This window comes from Phyllostomus hastatus, unplaced genomic scaffold (assembly GCF_019186645.2).
Source record: "Phyllostomus hastatus isolate PE091 unplaced genomic scaffold, TTU_PhHast_1.1 phas_contig_150, whole genome shotgun sequence".
Classification (NCBI taxonomy): domain Eukaryota; kingdom Metazoa; phylum Chordata; class Mammalia; order Chiroptera; family Phyllostomidae; genus Phyllostomus; species Phyllostomus hastatus.
This window is the reverse complement of record NW_025333611.1, coordinates 31,058,566-31,081,688: the sequence shown is the minus strand read 5'-3', so window position 1 is coordinate 31,081,688 and position 23,123 is coordinate 31,058,566. Positions and strand designations below refer to the sequence as shown.

At 49.5% G+C, this 23,123-nt stretch overlaps 1 protein-coding gene across 1 annotated transcript in view; it reads right to left on the bottom strand.

Moving 5' to 3' along the window:
* The window catches only part of TRPC7 (transient receptor potential cation channel subfamily C member 7), a 132,021-nt gene that overhangs the window by 11,712 nt on the left and 97,186 nt on the right, over positions 1-23,123 (bottom strand). The window contains exons 9-10 of the mRNA XM_045829742.1: positions 19,747-20,011; positions 3,786-3,981 (exon numbers count right to left, since the gene is read on the bottom strand). Of these exons, the coding sequence (XP_045685698.1) occupies positions 3,786-3,981; positions 19,747-20,011 (461 nt within the window). The remainder of the gene's footprint in view (positions 1-3,785; positions 3,982-19,746; positions 20,012-23,123) is intronic.

Below are 23,123 nucleotides of genomic sequence, written 5' to 3'. Positions count from 1 at the left end.
GCGGGGCTCACTCCTTGTGCAGCAGAAAGGTGTGACAGGGATGCCCAGCCTGGGGGTGTGTTGACACAGTGGCTCTGGAGCCTGCCTGGCTCTGTTCCTTACTAACTGGGTCCCCATGGCAGGCGACTCAGCTGCTCTGGGCCTCCATTCCTCATCTGTAAAGTGGGGGTGAAAATACCCACCTCATAGGTGGTCGTGAGAATTAAGGGGTTAATGCCTGGAGTACACTTAGTGTCAGATGCGTGGTCAATCCTCAGCATGTTGTATTTTTATGTCCATAGCTTAACACGGTGCCTGGTGTTCACCCTTGACTCATTCAGCAAACATTTGTTGAGCACCTACTATGTGCTGGGTAGGTGCTAGGTAGGCACTGGGGATGACAGCCCTGGCCCTTGCGAGATACACAACATGAGCACATAAACACATCAGCTGGCCTTTTACTAGGGCTGTGCAAAGAGCCATGCCTGGCTCTGGGTGTTCAGGCTGGTGGTCTGGGCCTGGGGATCGGGGAAGACTGCCCTGGTGGCTGGCGTTTGAGCTGAGACCCAAGGGATGAGTAGTTCCCAGCCAAGCCAAGGTGGGCGGGCTGGCGGGTAGGGAAGAGTAGGAGTTGGTTAGTGGGAGAGGAGGTGAGAGATGTAAGTGTGTGATAATCTATTCAGTGAGCTTCCTGTTAATGCTCATTGGGTTTATTTTTAATTTCTTGCTGTTCCAAACAAGGCTTTGGTCAATGGCTTATGCTTTGTGCATCATAGATTGTGATAAATGCCTTTCTCTTCTGAGAAAGACAACAGTGAAAAGTGGGAGGGAAGGTCCAGAACTGGAAAGTGAGGTTGAGGGCGGAGTTTCTGTAGTTGCATGTTAAGATCCAGAGACTTACTTAAATGCTGGCAGGAAGGACTAGGTAGAAAGGGGGAGGGCGGCAGTGCAGGTGGAGTCGGGATAATGGTGACCCCAGAGGAGGTGAGGGGTCAGGGTGCCAGGACGCACGGTCGCTGCTTGCATGGAGAAGGAGGGCAGGTGGGGTGTGGCAGGCACAGAGGCTGGCGGGAACGTGGATTTGGACAGTGGTGCTCAAGATTGTAGGTTTTATAAGTACGCACTTACCACAATTCTGTGTGCCCAGGAACAGCCGGCACACCTCCCATGCCTGCACATGTGCCACCTGTGAGCGGGGTGGGGTCGAGCGCTCTCACTGGCTGCTCTTACCGGGTGGGGTGAGGAGAGAGAGGCCTGGAGCCTGGAGGGGAGTGTGGGCTGCAGGGAGCTTTGCCCACCTCCTGTCACCACGCTGTTGGGACGACTCAACATCACAAGCCATGGGCTTGCCCACTCTTGCCCCAGGCACGCGGGCATCCATAAGGCCACTTTGTATTTCACGTTCATCTGGAGCAAGGCATGCTATGCCTGTTAGGATGGGGCTGACCGTCCCAGGTGAGTGGTACCCACAGACTATCTAGGCCCCGCCTGGTTTCCCTTACATGTGGGGAAGCTGAGGTCCAGGAGGGCAGGGAGTGCTAGTAAGCAATAGCTCATCCAGAAGGTGACTGAATGGATGTAGCACTTTAAATAGATATGTTTATCGACACATACTGCATTTTCAAGGGGTGGGGCGGGGGGATGAGAACTTCATGGCCCAGCTCACCTCTGCCTTTCACCTCTGGCCTCTTTTCCTTGCACAAACTACGCTCTTGCAGTGCCGAAGACACCACACCGTTCCTTCCCTCTCTGCCTCTGCATGTGAGGTTCCTACTATTTAGCATACTTTTCTCTTCAGAGAACAAATGTGCCTCCTGAAATGTGCATGTTGAAGCTGTAACCCTCAGCACTGTAGAATGTGACTGTACTTGGAAATGAGGCCTTCAGAAAGGTAATTAAGGTCAAAAGAATTACAAGGATGGAGCCCTAGTCTGTCCAATGTGCCTGGTTTCTGCATGAGGATAAAGGCTGCACCAGGGATGCACGCACTCGGGGACTCGAGGCCAGGTGAGGGCGCTGCAGAGAGGAGGCAGCTGGCTCCAAGACGACGAGAGGCTGCGGGGGCGGGGAGGGAACCACCCCCCAGAATTGTGAGTGTCGTTTCTGGTGTTCGAGTCACCCAGTTCGCCGTTATGGAAGACCTAGCTAACTAGTGCATGGGGGTCTGTACTTTTTTCCCCATGTGGGAAAGACACAAATGACTGTTTCTTCTGGAAGACTGAAGCGCAGAGGTAGGCCAAGCCCATGTGGACGTCCCCTTTCAATCCCCTCTTTCCTTCTCCCTTCCCCAGAGGACGCCCCAGGTCAGGGGTGCGGTACCTTTTCTCTGTCTTTCTCTCCTTTTTCTTTTTGCATATTCACATTTGCATGTAAATGAGGTTTGCTAATATTCCTATGCAATTTACATTTTGTTCACTCAACATTATCATAGGAGTTTTTTACATTTGCATTGTGTAAACAAGGTTAGCTTATCTTTTTCTACAACTTGCATTTTTTCACTTAATATTATCATAGGGATTTTGCCAAAAAAGGTTTTCCTCACTGTATGTACAGTATTATATATTCAGAATTCTAAAGTCTGTACTATATCACATTTTTTTAAAGATTCTAATATTGATGAACTATTTCCATGTTTCTCCTTTAATGAATAACTGTAAAATCATATTTCTGCATGGATCTATTCCTAGAATTGGAATTGTTGAGTGAAAGGGTTAGTACATTTTATTTTGTTTTAATTTTTAGCTTATTTATTTAACTTCTTAATAAGTAAAGCAATAGCATACTATCTGGAGCACAAAAAGGTGTGCATGGAAAGGCATCCCAGCTGCCACGTCCCCGAGGCCCACCTCGCCGGGGGCGCCCTGCCTTGTGCTGCTTGTGACCCTTTCAGAGTTATTCCTTCCTCAGATGCTCAGACAACCCAAAATGAACAGGTATCCCCTTTCTCCCTTCCTTCTCCAAGACAGAGTGCACTGCATATGTACATTGTTCTCCAACCTGACTGTTTTTCACTTAACACTCTAACTTGAAGGTTTTTCCAAATCAGTGTGTAGAGAACATGTTCACCCTCTTTTAAAGCTGCACAGTTCCTCACTGGTCAGTGTGTGATAATCCATTCAATGAGCTTCCTGTTAATGCTCATTTGGTTTATTTTTAATTTCTTGCTGTCCCAAACAAGGCTTCAGTCAATGGCTTATGCTTTGTGCATCGTAGATTGTGATAAATGCCTGCCGGTTCCCTCTCTCAACTCCCTTCTCTGTTCGGCAGACTTGTATGAGTCTTTGACTGGCCTTCGAACATCACCCCTGCAAGTTCCCTCCCCACATAGCCACTCACAGTCTCTGCTTTGCACCTTCTGCACCTGGCGGACTTCTCTGAGCGCGTGGCCCCAGGGTGCTGCGATTGTTGATTGACATGTCTGTTTTTCTTGCTGGACCCAGTTCTTTGAGGGCAGGGACTGTATCTTAGCCATTTTTGTCTTGTCATGCCCACCACAGGCTTGGCATACAGGAGGTACTTAATGAATACATGAGAGAGGCAGAAGGGAATGGGGGCTGAAAGAAATAGTCACCCAATTTGCTGTGTGTCTCCCGAGGGGACACGTGAGAGAGGACAGAGCCGTGATCCCGAGTCCTGGTGCCTTGTCGGGCCATCCTATGTGTGGTGCCTGTAGGAAGGTCACCTGTTGCTGGGGGCTCTGGCGTCACATTTAATAATCGCCAGGCTTTGAAGTCATTACCGTCGTTGCTGAAAACAGCAGTGTTAATGACACCCGGAGGGGAGGGTTTTCGATCAACCGGCCTTACCTCGATCTCCTGATATGAGTTGTTGATCATGGCTATGAGCATGTTGAGCAGCACTACCACCATCGTGACATTGTAAACGCCGTAGAGAACGTAGCCGATGTTCTCAATGAATTTGTGGTCGTATTTCAGCACCACCGAGATCACTTCAGACAAGCCGAAGATGGACCAGAATAAGGTTTTAAAACTTTCTTCAACCCTGCAGGGAAAAAGCAGCCATTTCAGACACATCCGGCAGCTAACACTTCCACATGAACACTGCCATTACCCAGACTTCAGTGGGCACCCCGGTGGGGCTGGGGCTGGCTGGTGGTGCTGGCATTCTGAAATAAAGACACGTTCACCTGCTAAGAAGACTTGGAAAAACTATTCCAAGTAAAGGGCCGGCTCTTTCTTTTCCACTCAGTCCATTTATTGGGACTGCTGGCTGTGGCATTATTTTTTATCCTGTAATTAATTAAACATTTAAAATTAAACACCAAGGCAAATGCTTGTTCTTATATATCATCGGGCTTCTCAAAAGCACCCTCTCCCTTCAGGAGCTGGAGTCTCTTTTCAGACTGCCCAGTCCCACGAGAAAGGGAAGAGGACGGGGCCCATGATGGGGTGGGCAACACTGGTGACAGGGACTTGCTGGGCACTCGACACAGGTCGGCTTACTTAAGCCTTATGGCCACCTCTCGGGTGAGCTCACTTATTAGCTCCATTTTACAGATGGAGCCACTGACCCTCAGAGCCTCACATGCCTTTCCCCAGAGCATTGGGCTGGAAAGTGGGGGGCAAGCCCAGGCATGGCTGATGTTTTCAGGAGTGGGCACTTGTAACCACTACCCTGCCCACCCCTGGCTCTGGGGAGTGAGGCCAGCCACCTACATCAAGTCCTCTAAAGTGGAGTAGAACAATCAGGAACAAGAGTGGTGCCTTCAGTGTGTCCAGCTGGTGCCGTTCACGAGGTCACTGCCCAAACCTCACCCTGCTGCTCACTCAGGGAGACACTGCATGTGCTTTGAGGGAAGTTTGGCAAACACCTGGCTTTTGGAACAGTGTTCTTTGATGCTTGTCAGACTTTGGAGTTGCCAGAGTACACTGGTTTTAGGAGAAAGATCCAAGCACATTTCACACTACATGCTTTGTGGCTCTGCCCCTGCATCAGGTTCGTGACATAGAATCTAGTCAGAAAGCTGCATTTGGGTTGGGGGGGTTGAGAACACACAGGTGTATCTGATTTCATCCGAATGGCTAAGCAGCCTTTTAGTTCAAATCCAGACTTCTGGTACCATTGATCAGAAAGCATTTTCTTTGTTTCTCCTTAACATTTCAGATTTGCAACACTCACCCACAAATGGCCAGGATTAACTAGATCTCAAAAAAAAAATCGGCATTTCTTAAGGTTTGGTATTTATTTGACAAGATGTACAAAAACACTAGCACTCTTGGCTAAAAATTTCACTGGGACTGGCATGACTTTTCAGCTCTGTGGTGTGTGAGTGTGGGTGGGCGTGTGAGTGTGCATGCCTAGCCAGCTGTTTGGCTCCGTGCATCCCAGTGTCTGGAAACTAAAAATTGGAGTGGGTTTTTGTGATCATTGTTTGTTTTCGATTTCTTTTAAAACTATGAGTTTGGAACTCATAGTTTTGGAACTCATAAAACTATGATTTAATTCATTCCAGTTTTTGCAAGAAAGGATGCTGTTGGGGGTTTAGAAGTAACCACGGGGTAACGAGCCATTACATGTAGAGCTCCAGTCACTGGTGCTGTTTCGAGAAGGAGGGAGAACTGTTTCCCCATGCACGAGGCAGCTTCCATTTGTGTAAAAAGGTGCCACTCCCTGGGAGGCATGGTCCATGGCAGGTATGGGCCTCGCCAAGATGCAACCTTCTGGTTACCACCCTAGTGGGAGGGGACAGTGGCAGGGACACTGTGTGCTTTCTCGGACAGCTGTCCCTTCCTAGTGGCATCAGGTGGGAACTGGAGGATGCTCTGCTGGAAGGAGGGGCTGGGTGAACAGGCACTGGTCCACAACTATGCACCTAGCACGAGCGGCCTAAGAAATGGGTAAAAGGTGTGGCTGAAAGACATTTCACAGAAATTCATCTTCTCTTTCTTACCTCGAAGACCCCTCAGACCTTTGGCTGACACAATGAAGCAAGCAATTATGCAACACAGGGAAAGCTGGCTGAATTTTGATTAGGGAAAATGGCCTAGACTCAGCAGGCATTTTTTTTCCCCATTTGCTTCTTGCTATGGATTTTGCCGTGAAGCTCAGACTTATCGCTGGCGCCCTCACTGAGGCACTGAGGCGTTCTGCATCAACAATCCGAAAGAGGCAGAGCTGCCCCTCCAGCGGCATGTGCTCCAGAAAGGGAGCAATCACAGGTCCCCGCACTTGCACCTGCACGCCTGGTCCCAGTGCCCACCGCCCCGCCCAGTTCCTCATCCCCCCAGGCTGGGATCCACGAGCTGTTCAGCTCTTTGTCTGGCTTCCACTTAACCTTCACACTTGTTTAATTTCTGTTCTGTAGCTGATTGATACCTCTGGACTCGAATTTGTCCATGACCTCCAGGAGAATCTCATTCTAAGGGGCCCAGGCAAACCAGGATTGCCAGAGCCGGAGGGACTCCCTCCAGAGCAATGTCCCTTGGCCCCTGACTGCGCAGGTCACATGTGTTTTTAACAGTCTCTCTAAATCTTTAGGGGTTATCCATGGCCCTGGCTTCCTCATACTGTGGGGCAAAACGAGTTGCAGTAAGAAAGGCCTTTAGTAAAAACTCGGTCGGTCAGTTTGAATCGTCCAATATGGCTGGATCCGCTGGGTCTCTTGGGTCTTTTGCTTGCACCCACACCTCCTCACATGAGCATTCAGTGAGCTCAGGAGCAACTGGTTCTGCTGTTGTTGGTTCTCAGACGGCACCTGATTGGCCGAGTTATACCCAGTTAGCTGGGCTAAGTGGTGAGCAATTAAATATTTTATCCATAGATCAAACCATATAACTGAATACACTCTGAACAGAATTAAAGAGTTCAGTGTTTAGAAATTACAGGAACAAAATGAAACATTGGTACTTATATAATCTTGGTCTGGGAGATGTTTCGAAAACTGCGAAGGGAAAGAATTGCCCACGTCAAACTTGTATATATCAGAAACATACATGAAAATACAAGATAAAAGATTAAGGGAGGAAAGAATTTGTACTTGCAACACATATGACTATGACAATGGATTGTGTCTTTCTTACCTAAAGGGTTATTATAAATCAATTTGACAATGATAGCCACCCTGGCAGAAAGAAAAAGGGGAAAAGTCCATGAAAACTTGATATTTCTTATCGTGACAAGAGCACCAATAATTAACTTGCTATGCCAGGCTCATGGCACCTTTGGTTTAATACAAAACAGGAAACCAATGAAAACTTCTCCTCACTGCCCTGAGAGGGAAGAGACTTGTGTTACTTTGACCTTGGAAACCTGCCACACTATATTCTCAGCAGGCTGGTCTTGGATAGAAGGCAGTAGTACATTACTAATCTCAAGAGTTTGCACACTGGAGCTAACCCTGATGTCTTGTGAGGTTACGAAGCTCTCTGAGTCATTAATCTTCGCCAACAGTTTTCAGGGGTTATGGGACCCAGAGCACGGGGCAGAAGACCAGTCATAGTGGAGGTCTGGTGCTGTCTTTTGAGAAGAAAATATCTTGCACTTGGCTTCCTTGATATTTGCCATGAAGCCACTTGTCTCGCAGAAGGCCCCCACTGTCAACTAGCTGGTCTCAAGGCTAAGTCTAAGGTTATTTACCGATAGGAAAGTCAGCCATTGGTTCCACACCGTGTTCCCATCTACTCTGTCTATCCACAAAGTTTGCCAGATCCCTTCAATGGTGCCCATCAGTGGAATCTTCACAGAGATAGCTGGATGAGGGAGAGCAGCAGAGGCGCATGCCTGGGTTCACATCTCAGCTCTACCATGTACTGGCTCTGTGAGCTGGGGCATGTTACAAAGCCTGTTTGAGTCCCAGTTTACTCATCTATGAAATGGGATAATGATATGTTATGAAGTTGCTGCAAAGGTTAAATGAGCAGCCTATTTAAAGTATACAGTAAGATCCTAATACATGGTAGCTATAATTTTTATTCATTTGTTTAATAGTCACCGACCTCCCACATTGCTAGGCACTGGCCAGGTGACGAAGACATTCTGCCCTTGTGGGGGCCCCAGTGTAAAGCAAGCCTGCAAGGGTGAGTGCGTGCTGTGAGGGCAAGGCAGGGGCTCCATTCACCTCGCCTTACCTGGGAACCCAGGATGGGGTGCACTTAATAACTCGGCTGCCTGTTGACCTTTCTGAACAAGCCCCATCTGCCTTCCTATCTGCAAAGATCATCACCAACCCTTGATTTCATGCAAATCCCCTTTCTGCTTTCTTCAGCCCTTGCTGTCTTTCAATATTCCACCTGTAGTCAATAGGCCACCCTAGCTAAGAAGCGCGCCTACTGAATAGCAGGGGAGAAGTGCTTGTGAGTGGTGTTGAATAGGCGGTGATTCACCCTCCTCCTACTGGTGGGGGTGTGTGGGGGAAGTTCGGGGCTGGTTTGTCAGGCAGAAGGCAGGGACGTGGTAATCAGCTCTCTACCAGGGCCGTCTCGCCTGCATAATGGGGCTTTAATAACAGGTTGCTTGAGGAGGCAGTTGTGCACGAGGTTCAGAGAACAAACTGATCAATAAGGCGAGGGTTCGGGGTGGTCGTTAGGAAAATTGCTGCTGCTTCAGAATGCCACGGCACCCCTCCCTCTGTGTCATGGCACCCAGCCGCCCCCAACATGAAGTTCAGTTACCTGCCTAAATGTGCACATGGCAGGGTGAAATTAAGCAGGAGGATCTGCTCCTAAATGACTGTTCCTCGAGTTCAGGAGACAAAGCAGGCACTGTGCTCGAGTTCTGCTGAAGCAGGAGCAAGGCTTGCCTGCCACTGAGCGGGGAGACAGAAGATGCATGGACTGTAGAAAGGTCCTCTGAGAGTGCTGTGTTTCCCAACAGCCCAGACTGGACCCGAGAGCCGCAGGGCCAGGCTTGAGGAAAGTTGGGCAGGAGGGTCAGGTGTCTGAGAACTGCCGAACCTCACCCCTGCTGTGTCTTGCAAGCTCATGTCCTCCTGAGTCACTTCCTGGCTTATCTAGGGCCCTACATGAAGAGTTTGATTTAGACAGTCCAGCAGTAGAGGAGTCTGGCCCCAGATTCGGTGCCAGGGAGCTCAGACGCACAAAGCCCGTGCAGCCCAGGTATGTTAAAGCCGAGGACCAAACTCTTGTCTGGCAGCCCGGTCGCTCTTTGCGGGCAGAGCTGTGCTTCCCCTCGCTTGCAGCCCCAAGCTTGGGACAGAATTGGGCTCATTGAATGGGCTGGGTCGGTTCAGTGTCCGCTGAAGGAACGAATGAATCCTGACTGTGTGTTTCGGCTCCCTGATCCCCGATGCCAGTGTCACCTGGCCCAGGTGGGGCTCTAAAGTCAGGCAAACCTGGGTTTGTTCAGCTGGGAGCTTTTGGCCAAATAACTTAGCATCTCTGTGCCTCTTTTTTTTTTTCTAGCTGTAAAATGGGAAAACAATGATCTGATCTGTACTTCATAGTGTTGCCAAGAGGATTACATGAGTTACTAGAAGGCTTGTGAAGTGCATGAAATACCGCCTGGCACACCACAAATCTGTGGTAAATGTTACTAATTTTATGACTGGTATTCTTTTTTTTTCTTTCCTAATGGCCATTGGCTTCAGCGTCAGGGCCAAAGGCTCTTCTACCCTACAGTTGATTCTCAGAATAACCCTTTAAAAATGTGAGTCAGATCCTTGCCTCTCCTCTGGTGGCTTTCACAGGCTAACAACCCACTCCAGTCGCCCAGCCCAGGCCTCCAGGCCCTTGCTGACCCAAATGCTCCCACCTCCGGGCCTCCCCGCCCCTCCCCTCTGCCCAGGATGCCTTTCCCCTTTCTGGACACACGGCCACCCCTCATCCTCCTCATCCTGTAGGCTTCAATTAATTGTCCCCTGCTCAGCTGGGCCTGCTCTGGCTGCTGTGTCTGAAGGAGGCCCTCTCCTAATTACTCTTATGTATTGCATTCTTATTTCTTTCCTAGCTCTCAGCACTTATCCTAAAATGATCTTATTTGTCTATTTGTTTATTTAAAAAAAATTTTGGCCTCTTTTTCCTCATTACATTCACAGAGGAATGTGACCTCCAGGAGACAGGGCCTGCTGACTCGCTCCCTGCTCTGCTGCCAGCACCTGGAACAGTGCCCAGCTCACCTAGGGGCTCAGAACCTGTTTTTGTTCTTTTTGTCAATGAACGACTGAATTCTGGGAAACTGAGGCACAGAGCCACTCGGTCTTAGTTGGCTCGCTTTAGACTCGCCCTGTGAGAACTGTTCCTTCTGACAGATGGCCAGAGCTAACCCTGCACAATCCAGTTTCTTCTTATTCCGCCACTCTGGGGAATGACAGTTCCAACTTTATTTTCATCCTACAACTGAATTTTAGTGAACAAAATCATCGGGGTTTCTTCCCTTCAGGATGGTCCGGCGGTCTGAATTCAGGATGAGGGCTGGGGGGTGCTGAAAATGCGCTGTACAGACATCTTCCTTCTGAGAGAGCGCACTTTCAGTGAGCACCAGGTCCTCTCCTGCAGAGCTCAGTGGGCTGGCCGCCTGCTCCAGAAGCCCAGAGCGACCGGGCTTTTACAACTCGTGTGGTGAGTAAACACTGCAGGGCAGTAGAATGCCTGCGGTATCGGGCATAGTCCCTCTTCCAAAGTAGCTCAGGAAAAGGTCTGTATTTTGGTCACTTATTGGAGAGTTATGCTAAGATAAGAACCTACCTAAGGTCATTCCCAGCTGCTCAGCCCCTCTGGGTCTGACCTCGGCCCCTCCCCTGCCCCCTGCTGTCTTGTCTGCCAGGTCTTAGGCCTCTCTGTGCTGCTTTGTCCATGTGAAAATGGGTGTAAGTCTCTGGGGGGACCCTCATCCCCCCAGATGCTTACGCCTCACTTGAATTTATAAGATGAAAGGTGAGGAGGTAATAACTCTCTAAACCTAATACAGTCTGACAACACTTCTGTGTCGGAGGGGTCCTTGTTGCAGTGCTGCCCCAGGGTCTTGGGAAAGCGCGTCCTCTGTAAAGCCCAGGAGGAGACTCCAGCCCATGCTCCCAAGGCAGACACGTGCAGACTGCTCCACACAAAGAACGTGCAGGAGGCCACAGTCCAAGATGCCTCATGGTGACCTCTTCCTGGTGTCTCTTAATCGGCCATTGGTTGTAGTGAGTCTTACAAGGGCAGACAATGCAGTCTAGCCTCACCGCCTGAGCAGGACCTTCTGGAGACAGGTCCTTCGTGGGGGTGGGGCTACTTGCTGTCTGGAGGCCCCTTTGACTCGCCACTTCTTTCTGGATGTCTCTGGGCCTATATGGTTCACCTGCCTGTCTCCCCTTTTTCCTTCCTTGGGCTGGGGCAGCCTCAGGCTCCTGTTTTCTGTTTACAAAACACAATATGTCTCTTTTGGTGAAAGAGCCCATTTGTCCCTTCAGCAAGTCTCTGCTTGGCCCTGGTGCTGAGCATGGGGCCCTCCTCCTGGAGGCCCTGCTATCCCTCCAGACCTTTAACATGGACTCCACCTAAGCTTCTGGGAAGTGGGTCGGAGCATTTGCCTTCTGTTCTGCTGGTCTGGGGCCTGGAGAAGGCCAAAGCCCCTGTCCCTTTCCTGAATCACTGGGGACTGTGTCCCTCCCCCTCATACTGTCTTCAACTCCCAAACCTGTGTAGGGCCTTCCCAGTGTCAAAGCCCCGAGAACATTCTCCTTCTCTCAGACCCCACATTCAGGGCGTCCCCATGTCCTAGCCACCTAGCCTCCCAACGCCCCTTCTCCACCACCACTCCCTCCGTTCATGCTCGAGTCCCCTCTCACCCGGCCTCCTGTCACAGCCTCTTAATGATCTAGCTCAGCATCCTTTGTGTGCCTTTCTTTTAGAACATTTTCTCAATTAGTAATGTGCCCTCACTCCTGTAACTATTTAACATCTGCCTTCCCAGCTGGTCTGTAAGTTCCTTGAGGGGAAGAGCCGGGACCATTCTTGCTCACCATAAAATCTCCAGCACCAAGCGCTGGCCAAGCCGGGGCTTCCCCTTCCCCTCCCCTGCCATCCAGCCCAGTGGCCACACAGCACAGTCTCTGAAGGCGGATCTGATCACACTTCCACCTTTTCAAAAAGCCTTAGGGGTATCTCACTGTGGTTTTAATTTGCATCTCTCTGATGGCTGTTGTGGCTATTGATGCTGAGCATCTTCATATGTCTCTGGACCCTCTGTATGTCCTCCTTGGAGAAGTGTCTGTTCAAGTCCTTTGCCCATTTTTTAATTGAGTTTTTTGTCTTCTTAGAGTGGAGTTGTGTGAGTTCTTTATGTATTTTGGAGATCAAACCCTTGTCCGAGGTATCATTGGCAAATACGTTTTCCCATACGGTTGGTTCTCTTTTCATTTTAATACTGTTTTCTTTAGCTGTGCAGAAGCTTTTTATTTTGATGAGATCCCATTTGTTTATTCTTTCCTTTCTGAGATACCACTTCACATTGGTCAGAATGGCCATCATAAACAAAGCAAGAAGCAACAAGTGTTAGAGAGGTTGGGCAGAAAAGGGAACTCTAGTGCGCTGTTGGTGGGAATGCAGACTGGTGCAGCCACTGTGGAAAACAGTATGGAATTTCCTCAGAAAACTAAAAATGGAACTGCCTTTTGAACCGGCAATTCCACTGCTGGGATTATACCCTAAGGACCCTGAAACACCAATCCAAAAGAACCTATGCACCCCAATGTTCATAGCAGCACAATTTACAATAGCCAAGTGCTGGAAGCAACCTAAGTGCCCATCAGTAAATGAGTGGATCAAAAAACTATGGTACATTTACACAATGGAATACTACGCAGCAGAAAGAAAGAAGGAGCTCCTACCCTTTGTGACAGCAAAAGATGAAACTGGAGAGCATTATGCTAAGTGAAATAAGCTAGGCGGTGAAAGACAAATACCATATGACCTCACCTTTAAGTGGAACCTAATTAGCAAAACAAACAAGCAAGCAAAATATAACGAGAGACAGTGATTTTAAGAACAGACAATATCCAGAGGGGACATGGGAGGGGATAATGGAGGGAAAAGGGTGAAGGGTTTTCAAGAACAAGTACAAAGGACACATGGGCAAAACCAAGGGGGGGTTGGAATCAGGGGAAGGAGGCGGGGATGGCTGGGGTGGGGGCAAGGGGTGGAGGGAATAGGCAGACAACTGTACTTGAACAATAATAAAATTTAAAAAATGGGAAAAACATAAAAAAATCAAAATAAAAGTTACCCTGGTTAAAAAAAAAAAGCCTTAGGGGCATACCAGTGCCCTGTCAGGGCTTACCGAGAACTTTGAAGTCTGGCTCTGCGGGACTAGCTGATCTGACCTTCTGCTGTTTCTTCATACTCTAGCCTACTTGCCTACTCCCCCTGCTCCAATCAACCTGTTACAAAAACTAATTCTTAAATGTAAACAAGCTCCAAGATAACACCTCACTCTAGCAATAGGTGGCAACAGGTGTTATGGCAGGGAATCCAGATGTTTAGACAGGAATGGAATTTAGGATAACCATCACCTCAGGCACAAGGAACAGCTAACTTTCGGGCAGATTTCTCAGCTCCACTTGTGGCCAGGGGGCTTTCCCTGCGGCCTCCACTCTGAGCTCCTCGTATTTCCTCTCCCCTTTTTGTTTCTGCTCCAGTGCCTTAGCTCATCTGTCTCCCTGGCCTGCTTCTTGGGCTGCTTCTGGGCCTTCTTCTTGCCACCTTTGTAGCCAGACAGGGTGCTTGATATCTTTTCTACAAACCCTGCCACTAGAAGCAGCTTTTTTTTTTTAAGAAAATGTTTGTGGTTTTATTGTATCATGAGGCATTGAAACATCTGAACGTGTTAATACCTGGGTATTAAGGCAGCTGCTTTCTCCTTCACTTAAAAAAAAAGACCCGTCCTCTTTTACACCTTGCACAGGCTGAAATGCTCTCCTAGTCATCTTTGAGGACCTGTTTAGGGCTGCCTCCTCCATGAAGCCTTCCCGAACCTGCCAGACAGAGGCCAGGGCCTCCTCCTCGCTGTGCTGCCCTTTGGCCATGGGGGCAGCGATGGTCGCATGGTGTCATCGCCGGTGCTTGCTTTGTTCTGTCTGACTTCCCCACTTGTTCATGAGTTTCTCTGGGGTGGGAAGGTTGTTTTATTAACCTCTGTGACCACAGAACCCAACACAGAGTGTGGCATGGGGAGCTCCTCCGTGTTTGTCAAGTGAGGGGCCACATCTTGGAAGAGAAAGCTGCTTCACCAAGAGGACAGCAGCTGGTTGGGTAGGCAGAGCGGAGAGGTGTTGAATCATCAGGCTCTCAGTGATAATCAGAAATCTGAATTTAGTGCGTTTTTTTTTTTTAGAATAGCCACAGGAAAGTGACCTGACTTGTAAACACACTCAGTGTCTACCCCAGAGCTCTCGCCCTGGTGTGGGAAGTGGGGGACCCACTCTGGGGAATTTCAGATCAAAGAGGTGGAGGATGGGCTTGGAGTCACGCAGACCTGGGTTCAAATGTTCTTGCTTCTGTGATCTCGGATGAGTCCAGCTTCTCTCCGAGCCTCAGGTTCCAGGTGGTAGTATCTGAACCGTTCCACTGTTGTGTGGATCAGAGGAGACGGCAGGTCCTGTGTTTGTCATAAGCTGTTCAACGACAGGACGGTGTAGCAGTCCTGGGTGGGGCAGGCATGGGCAGAGTCTCCCTCAGCCCCTCAGGTTCCCTGGGGTGTGTGTGGACCTGTTTGCAGAGCGTGGGATTTTCCATAACTGTCATGGAAAACAGAAGCTTCTAATTTTGTCCACCACTGTTGAAGCTCCTGCCATTAATAGCTCCTGGGGAGACAGAATAACTTAGGAGAGGTTTTATTTTTGATTAGAAAAGTCTCAAGCTGGCCATGCTGTGACGCTGCCTCCATAAGAGCCTGTCAAAAGGTTGGCGGTGGTTGTTCTGGAGGGTCAGGGCCCACATGTAATCTCCAATCAGAGTTGAGTGGGGGAGGTTAGGTTCACCCAATGGGAAGGCCAGGAGCCCCACCTGAGTCTCCCTACCTTGTCCCCCCATTCTGGGTCACCTCCATGCACCTGTTTGGCTGTGGTCACCCATTGGATGGGGTTAGGGAAGGCCACCTTTTCCTGTGCATTCTCACCCAGCTGCAAGTCATTAGTGGGCCGAGGAGCTGCTGTGTGTGTCTCTCTGATGCTGCAGCAGAGTGCGGGGACCCCGAGGTTCCCAGACAGTCTCCAAGCAGAGGAAACATCTTTGCTTTAGGGAATATGTGCATTTCAGCAATGCTGACTACAAAATAGACCCCTGAAAAGCAAAGCCTATTTGTCTGCTGGTTTCCACGATAAAATCAAAGATATGGTCCCATTTAGAACTCAGTTCCTAACAGATCTGAGAGCTTTTCTTAAAGACTGCAAAAGAAAGAACATTCTCAGGTCATTTTCTCTCCACTTCCTCCCTCGAGGCCTTAGGATGCTGTGATTTTTTTGCTCTGAGAGCATAAAACGTGTCTGATGAACACCGTCTCTTCCTTCCTCATGGTCAATTGTGGTTTCTGAGGGAAGTGGCTTGGAGATAATGAGCTGTGAGCAGGGGTGCTGTCTGTCACAGCCAGGCAGCCCACTCAGCCCCCGATGGCCCGTGCACACTGTCCCTGCTCCTCCCTTCAGGTGAGCCCTCACATGTGAAAAACGGACCTGGACCTTGGAGAGGACCCTTGGTTCCGAAGTGACTGGAGGCTGAGAAGTTGGGAGCAGCTCGTAGGATCTGGCTCCAGGGCTCGTTCCCCACTGGGTCTGGCTCCCTGGCTGCCTGGCTGCCTGGCCTGACAGTGCAGGGCCTAGAATTCCACAATTAGACCCTCTGTTTTCAGTGCATAGAGCCCAGGCTGGACTCCGCCTTCCTATCTGAGTAAGATGAGGTGGACCAGGTCAGCATTTCTTACTGTGTGGACCTCTGACCACCTGAATCTGAACCCCCCAGGGCCTTGTTCATGCAGACTTCTAGGCCAGGTATGGAACTACCATAATTAGATTCTCAAAGGGGTGGAGCCTGGGAAGTCCCCAGTTTAGCCATCTCCCCAGAGGATTCTGATATGAACCACCGATCTCATTTAAGACTGTCCATTCTGTTTGTTTATTCATGCCTTGGGCAGATCTAGTTCAATCTGTCTGGGTTCTTCTAACCCCTCACTGCGGTCTGCCCCAGGAGGGATGGGAGTTTGGTGGGGGGGAAGGAGGCATGTGATTCCGGAGCTAGAACACAATGGGGGTTGGGGCAGGGCTTGGCTGAGGGTCGGGGGTGTGTAGTTAGTAGAGAGACCTTTCCTTTGGTCCCAGGATATCCCTGCTTCTCCCATTTGGGACAGCACTGTACCAGGCAGGGCTCAGGTGGGACTGGCTTTTGGGAGACCCCTGGTACTGCACCATAGGGTGAGCAGGACTCCTGTGAGACACTCTCAGTTAGCTCCTAATGGATGAAGTTCAAAGTGGGCCCCTGGACAGTCTGTAGGAGCCTAAGCTGTGCCTGAGCATGGCAGGGGTGAGGTTGGTCAGTGATGGGGCAAGGATGCTTGCCCTGTGCCCCGGGCCAAATTTCCTTTCTGTAGCACCGAGTCTTCAGACAGGATATAACTGTCTTTCCCTTTGAGCTCAATAAAGGCCCCCATGGGTGGGCCAAAGGGAGGGACCTGAGCTGGGAGGAAAGGTCTGGGCATGGCCACTGTGAAGCAAACGTTTGCTTGAGAGGGGTCATTGGTCTCTGTTGTCAACACAGTCTGCACTCAGAGTGGCTGAGTCCCCTAAAGCCTGAGACTGCTCGTCCCCACGTGGCTTTTTGTTGATCAGAGCAGGTCTCTAGGGCAGATGTGCAGCCTTTGGAGAGCAGTCCAAAGGCTCCAGATGAGGCTCACAGAAGCCCGTTCTGTTCTCCCTGAGTCTCCGCTCTGTCCCTGTTTTCTTGCTCAGTCGGATGCTGTTTATGCCGCACACCCCTGTTAGGGGCTGCCATGGAGACAAATAGCCTGTCCATTCTTCACAGCACTTGCTGTCGCCGCCTCCCCCCGATTCCCAATCCTGGGGGCCTGGGTCCTCTCTGGCTGGTCCCTCCTGCCTAGGGGTCTCCGTGTGGTTCCCAGCACGTAGAAGAAGCCTATTGTTTTGTCCCCTCCTCCTTCTTTCCCTTTCCCCTCTAGATTAGCTGTGCTGCATCTAGCTGGGAGCTGTGGCCACGTCAGCCCTGCCTGAAGCCATGACCATTTCCACGTTCCCGTGGGTCAAGGCACTGACCTTCCGAGGCTCCATGGGCCGGCAGTACCAGAGGACTGCACAGAGCACCCCTGGCAGCAGGAATGGGATAGAAGTCCACATGCTCAGATTCCCAGTAGCTTGCTTACCTATTGCCTTGAATCTGGCTGTGTGTCTCCTGTTTGGTCCCTCATTCTTGTGTATGAAACATTTCATGAGCAATGCAGTGTGCAAGCATTGGGCTAGACTGGAGACACAGGAGGGACATCAGGACCCGACCACCCAGGGTAAGGGCTTGGGCTTATCGACTGTCACCTGACTGTCGCTCAGTAACAATGCGTCCCATACTCAGTGAACACTTTTACCTTTGCCACTAGCTGGTCCAGAGCACATGTGCTGCTGGGTGATTTCATTCCTCTTGCAGTTCCTCACTGGGTTTTGGAGTCCAGTTGATTCACTCACACTGGCCCCATCTGGTGGACAGTTTGTAAGCCAGGCCCCTGTCTGTCCGGCAGGGGTTCTGTGGAGCCAGGTCTGTCTACAGGTATCTCTTCTCGCAGCGCACACTCCCCTCTTCCTCCCTCACCACCTCTGTGATGGCGCCACCATTCGCTGCAGGCTCACGGCACGCCAGGCACCAATTTGGGCCTGTGCCTTCTTCCTGGATCCTTACACCAGTCCTGTGATGCCAACCAGCTCAGTGTTCTCATTTCAGAGCCGGGCAAACTGAGGCCCAAAGGCCACAGCCAGTAGGAGGAGAGCTTAGATGAAGCCCAGTCTGCCTGAGCCGTGGGGTGCGTGGGCTGGGGGGCAGAGCCAGACATCTTCAGGTGCGTTTCTCGGCACTGGGCTGGGCATCTGCTCTGTGTGAACCTGCACTGGAACAGCTTCTGTGGTTCAGCAGCACTGGACCCCGCCCTTCTAGATGGTTCCATTTGGGTGGGGCACAGGGGTCATTGCACTTGGTCTGGGTTTTAGAGAAAAGTGTCTCCCTTTGCTGGGTGGTCTCTCCAGAAGAAGGGTCGTGAGGCCCCGCTGCAAGGGGGGAGCTGCTCAGGGAGCCAGCATGGCCGAGGCTCAGTCCTTTGTACTGGCTGGGAAACGAAATCCAGGCTGCTCGGGGGCTCCTGGGATCAAGTGTCAGAAGTGCTCAACCCTGCTGGTCCCAGCTGCATGTCTGTGGCTGGAGGCCTGACTGTCCTTTCCTCGAGATTCTGGGCAGGAGGGATGAAGGCGGGGGAAGTTCCAGGCCCAGGTGGCCTGGGGTGGGACCTGGATGGGGACACATCTGTGCTTCCAGCACAGTATAGAATGGCCTCATTGTCATGAAGGCGTTCATGAGCAAGGTGGGAAGTCTCACCTGTGTTCTGTTTGCAAGGGCACAGAGGCCGGATAAACCCAGTGACTTGGTCATTAGTAGGGTCATCCTTTACTGGAATGAAACTCAGCTCTGCCAGATTCATTTGCTAGGCCACTGCTCAGTGTTGCTGATGGCTCTCCAGGAGACTACCCGGCATCTCCCACAGAGGGGACCCGGAGCAGCGGTCTCAGGGGACACAGACTCAGTGAGATCTGACATGCGCTCTGGGGTGGGGGGAGCTGCGCCATGGTCCTTCTCTGTCTGCAGCAACTACTTCTGGATCCCGGTGTCAGGTGGCCTGACAGTTTACCAAGCCTCATGCTTGTGCCATATGTCTCTTGCTTCCCTTGTCTGTGTCTCCCTGCTGCTGCTGAGGCACGTGATGCTGCAGGACTGGCCCGGTGCTGCCTGCCCAGTCAGGCACGGAGAGCTGCAGACCTGTGCCCACCAGCAGACCTGCCTCCCCTGCTGTGTGGATATGGCTTCCCCGGGGGCTGCCCTAGAAATGCAGGCGAGTTAATGTCATGGAGAGTGAACTTGACTCATGAAAGAGAGATGGAAAAAATCTGGCTGATAAATTCTTGATTTTTCAACTGATGCGCTATTCTGAGATGTGGTGCTTCCATTAGTCTTCCAGGGAAGTCTGTCATGGCCAAGGTTGTGCTCTGGAAGATGGTGGCCAGGTCAGCCACCTGGATGTACTTTCCCTCCTCCCACCTGCTTGTTCCTTTCTTCTGCAGTCTTATCTCATTTGGCTAAAACTCCCTTGCTCCAAGTGCATGTTAGCACGCCAGGTCTGCCTGGAGCTTTGTGCTCTAGGTAATGCAGGCTAAGCCAACAGTAACCGTAGTGATTCCTTCCATTTTTTGGGGGAGTTTAGTGTGTGGCAGCTGTAGTGGTTCATCGAATCTTTACACTATCCCTGTTAAGTAGGTATTGTACTATCATTGTCGTTATTACCCTTATTTTTAAGATGAGGAAAGTAAGGATTAGAGAAGTTAAGGAACGCACGTGCTTATGGCCACACAGCATGTAAATGGCAGTGAGAATGGAACTCAGGTCTTTCGTTCTTCCAACCCCAGAAAATGAACTCTAAACCACCCTTGAATAAAGTTGTCTTTCACCTTTAGAAATACCAAGGAAATCTGAGTTCTGCAAAGAGCCACCTGTAAGAGACTCTCAGAGACCCCTGGGAAGCCCACAGAGGCCCCCACAGGAGCCCTGGGATACTCACGTTGTAAACGCTGGGTTGTACTTTGCACCTCGGTAGTAGGAGTACAGATTGAACATCCCAATCATGAAGGCCACAAATACCATGATGAAAATGACCATGAATTTGAAGATATCTTTCACGGTTCTCCCCAGGGAGATCTGCAAGGGCCCGAAGCTCTCGTTGGCTGGCAGGATGTACGCGATTCGAGAGAAGCTCAGCACGACAGCTATTGCATACAGCCCTTCTGATATGATCTGAGGGTCTGAAGGCCACCACTTGTCCCTGGCTAAAAGAAAACAATCCGGGTTACTCACAGGGGACAGGATCAGTATGCTCTAGAAGAGAAACCAGTTAGCCATCTTCAGAGGCCTCTGACCTCATCCCGTGCTGTCCCTGCTCTTGTCTTTAAATTAATCCCAATACGCTGAAGGTGCCACCCTCCTCCCTGGAATGTGCTGGACCATCTGCCTGGAACATCGTTCCCTCACCTCAAGGTTCACTTCATTCCCAGTCATTCTTCAAGACTCTGCTTGGCTGTCATGGATTTTAGGAGCCTTCTGTGACCCACCGTGGGCCGGAGCAGCCTCCCTGTTCCCCTCTGTGCTCCACGGTCTTGTGTCTGCCCTCTGCCATGCACTCACTGAGCTGCCTGCATTGTGTGTGAGCTCCACCAGCAGGGGCTGTTCCGGGTCCCAGCAGGTACAGGGGAGGAGCATGGGCTTAGAGCAGACCTGAGGTTGAGAGAGGCTTTCCTACAGAGGGGATGTATGATTCTGAGCAAGTCAATTGACTTTCTGAGCCTCAATTTCCTCGCTTGTAAACTGGGAAATATAAACCTGGTGGAGCTGTGGTAAGGATGAAATGAAGTCACATAGGTAAAGTGCTTAGCTGGTAACTTCCAGGCCACTCAGGGGGTCCGGGGGATAAGAGGCTAGCACACAGCAGGTGCTGATAGATGTTTGTTAAGTGACTGAATGAAATCCTAGCCACAACTGAGACTGGCCAGGAATCAGAGGAAGTGAGCTCACCTAGGAGCCAGGAATCTGAAGGGTCCTGCCTGAGGAAATGCTCCTGGGTTCTGTTCCTTAGTGTGTGTCTGGGAGAGTTGCTCCTTGATTGAATCGAGGCCCCCAGAGTGGGGACTAGTCATCCAAATTTGCTATGCCAGCCCTGTCCTAGGTGGCAAGAGTCCCAGGACCTGTCCCAGCTGGGGAGAGGCTGCTTGTGATCACTGGTAGGGGCTGAGTTGCCCTTGTGTGTTCCCACAGCAGGGCAAACCTCCACAGTTCCTGCGGCGGTTATACCGGTACAAGGAGCAGCATCTCTCTCCAGCGAGCTGCCTTCTATGCATGAAGACACAGTGATTCCCAAATGTGGGCAGCACCTTCCTCCTGGGGATGTGTGTGTGTGGGGTGTCTGGTTGTCACAATGACTGGATAGGAGTATTATTGCTATTAATGCTAATATCTTGCAACACTCTAGATCGAGCCGCACCATAACCATTGCCCTGCTGAAGAAGCCAGCAGTGTCCTTGAGAAATGCTAAGTGAAACTTGCATTGAGAAACACTGAGAAACCTCACTTAGCATTTACACTTACATTAGCTGCAATTTTCACAACAACCCTGCAGAGTAGATATTATTATTGCCATTTTCTAGATTGGACTTGGGGTATAGGGTCCTTTCCAGAGCCAAGAAATGCAGAGAGCAAGGATATTACATTGCAATTCTTGGTGCCCTAGGGAAGATGAAAGAGGAAGAATTTTGTTCTTTATTTTCAAAGCTAGACTCTATTAAACAATTATAATAATAGAGAGCAGTAAGAAATCTTAAGCAAGGGAAGCCAGGCCTCCTTTTGCCACAAAGTTTCATGTAGTACATTCTAAATTACATTTGGAAACATAATAAAATTATGGAGTCTATGTTCTCATCGAGGTCATAACTCAGAAGTCTACAGAAGACAAGTAAGGAGACTAAATTATGTTTTTCCAATACATCTATTACCCTCTGTGGGTAAATAACATTTGGATAACATGAAATAGGACTTAGCTTCTTCAGACTGCAAAAAGAATTCTTTTTTCTGCCCCCTATAATTTGCCATCTTAAACCTCAGCTTAAATAATAAAAGGCACTCCTATAATCTATTGGGTTGGCCAAAAAGTTCATTTAGTTTTTTCCATACAATGGTTCTAGTAGTGCTTAGTTGTCTTTAACTTCGTTCAAAACAATTTTGTTAGATTGTATTTTGACAGCTGTCATATCAGTGTGCATTTAAAGAAACTTATCAAAATTGGTCAATTTTTATGCAGACATTTTAATAATGAAGATGGAAGAAAATATTTTCAGCTTATTATGTTTTATCATTTTCAAGAAAAGTAAAAACAAAACTGAAACACAAAAAAAGATTTGTGCAGTGTATGAAGAAAGTACTCGGACTGACTGAATCTGTCAAAAGTAGTTTGCAAAGTTTCTTGGTACTATTGACTTTTTGGCCAAATAATTCTTTGCTGTGGGGCTATCTTATGCTTTGGATATTTAGCAGCACCCCTGGCCTCTACGGACTAGAAGCCAACAGTGGGAGATAGTGACATACTCAAATAATCAAATCAATGAAGTTATTGGTGAAAACGAAAAATGTGTCTTTTATAGAAAAACCTAAACGGCCTTTCTGCCCAACTCAATATTAAGATAGATTTAGCTGTCATTGGACCCTAGTGAGCAGGTCAGGACTTTTTAGTGAAAAATATTCTCCTTGGACTGGCTTGTAAGAGTTGTGATGGGTGTAAAAGTGAACAGCACTGGGATAATTTAGACAAAAGGGTTTTCTTCTTGAAGGTGTTTTCCGTGAAAAAAATTGTCCTGGCGATCCGAAGAATATCTGCCTGCTCGGTGCTGTAGAGATCGGAAGGGACCACCGTCTGGCTGGCCACAAGAGGGCGTGCTTCCTCCACAGCTACAGCACAAGTGACTACTGAGAGATCCAAAGGATTTCCAAGGGCACGGAGTAAACTGTAATAGCGAGGGCAATAATGTGTAATGCTTTGGGCTCGTTGAGACCTTAATATGACCCATAAAAGGAATAGAACTCACAAGTGGGCAATACTGAAGCCTGAATCATGGCATTAAGAGATGTATCCAATGCAGCATTAAGATTATTTTACCACCCTTGATGAACTCTGAGCAGCACAGAGGTGAAAATATACAAGACTTTTCTTTTTTTTTTAAAGTATGAATCTGCAAACCGATAAATGAAGAGTGGATGATTTGTAATATTATAAGACTCTCCGTTTCTCAATGGGGGGATTTCCTTACCACATTTAAAGGTCACATAATCTGCATAACACAATCTACATTGAATGTGGGGAGCAACTCAACTGTAGCACTAAGTGACAAACCCTCT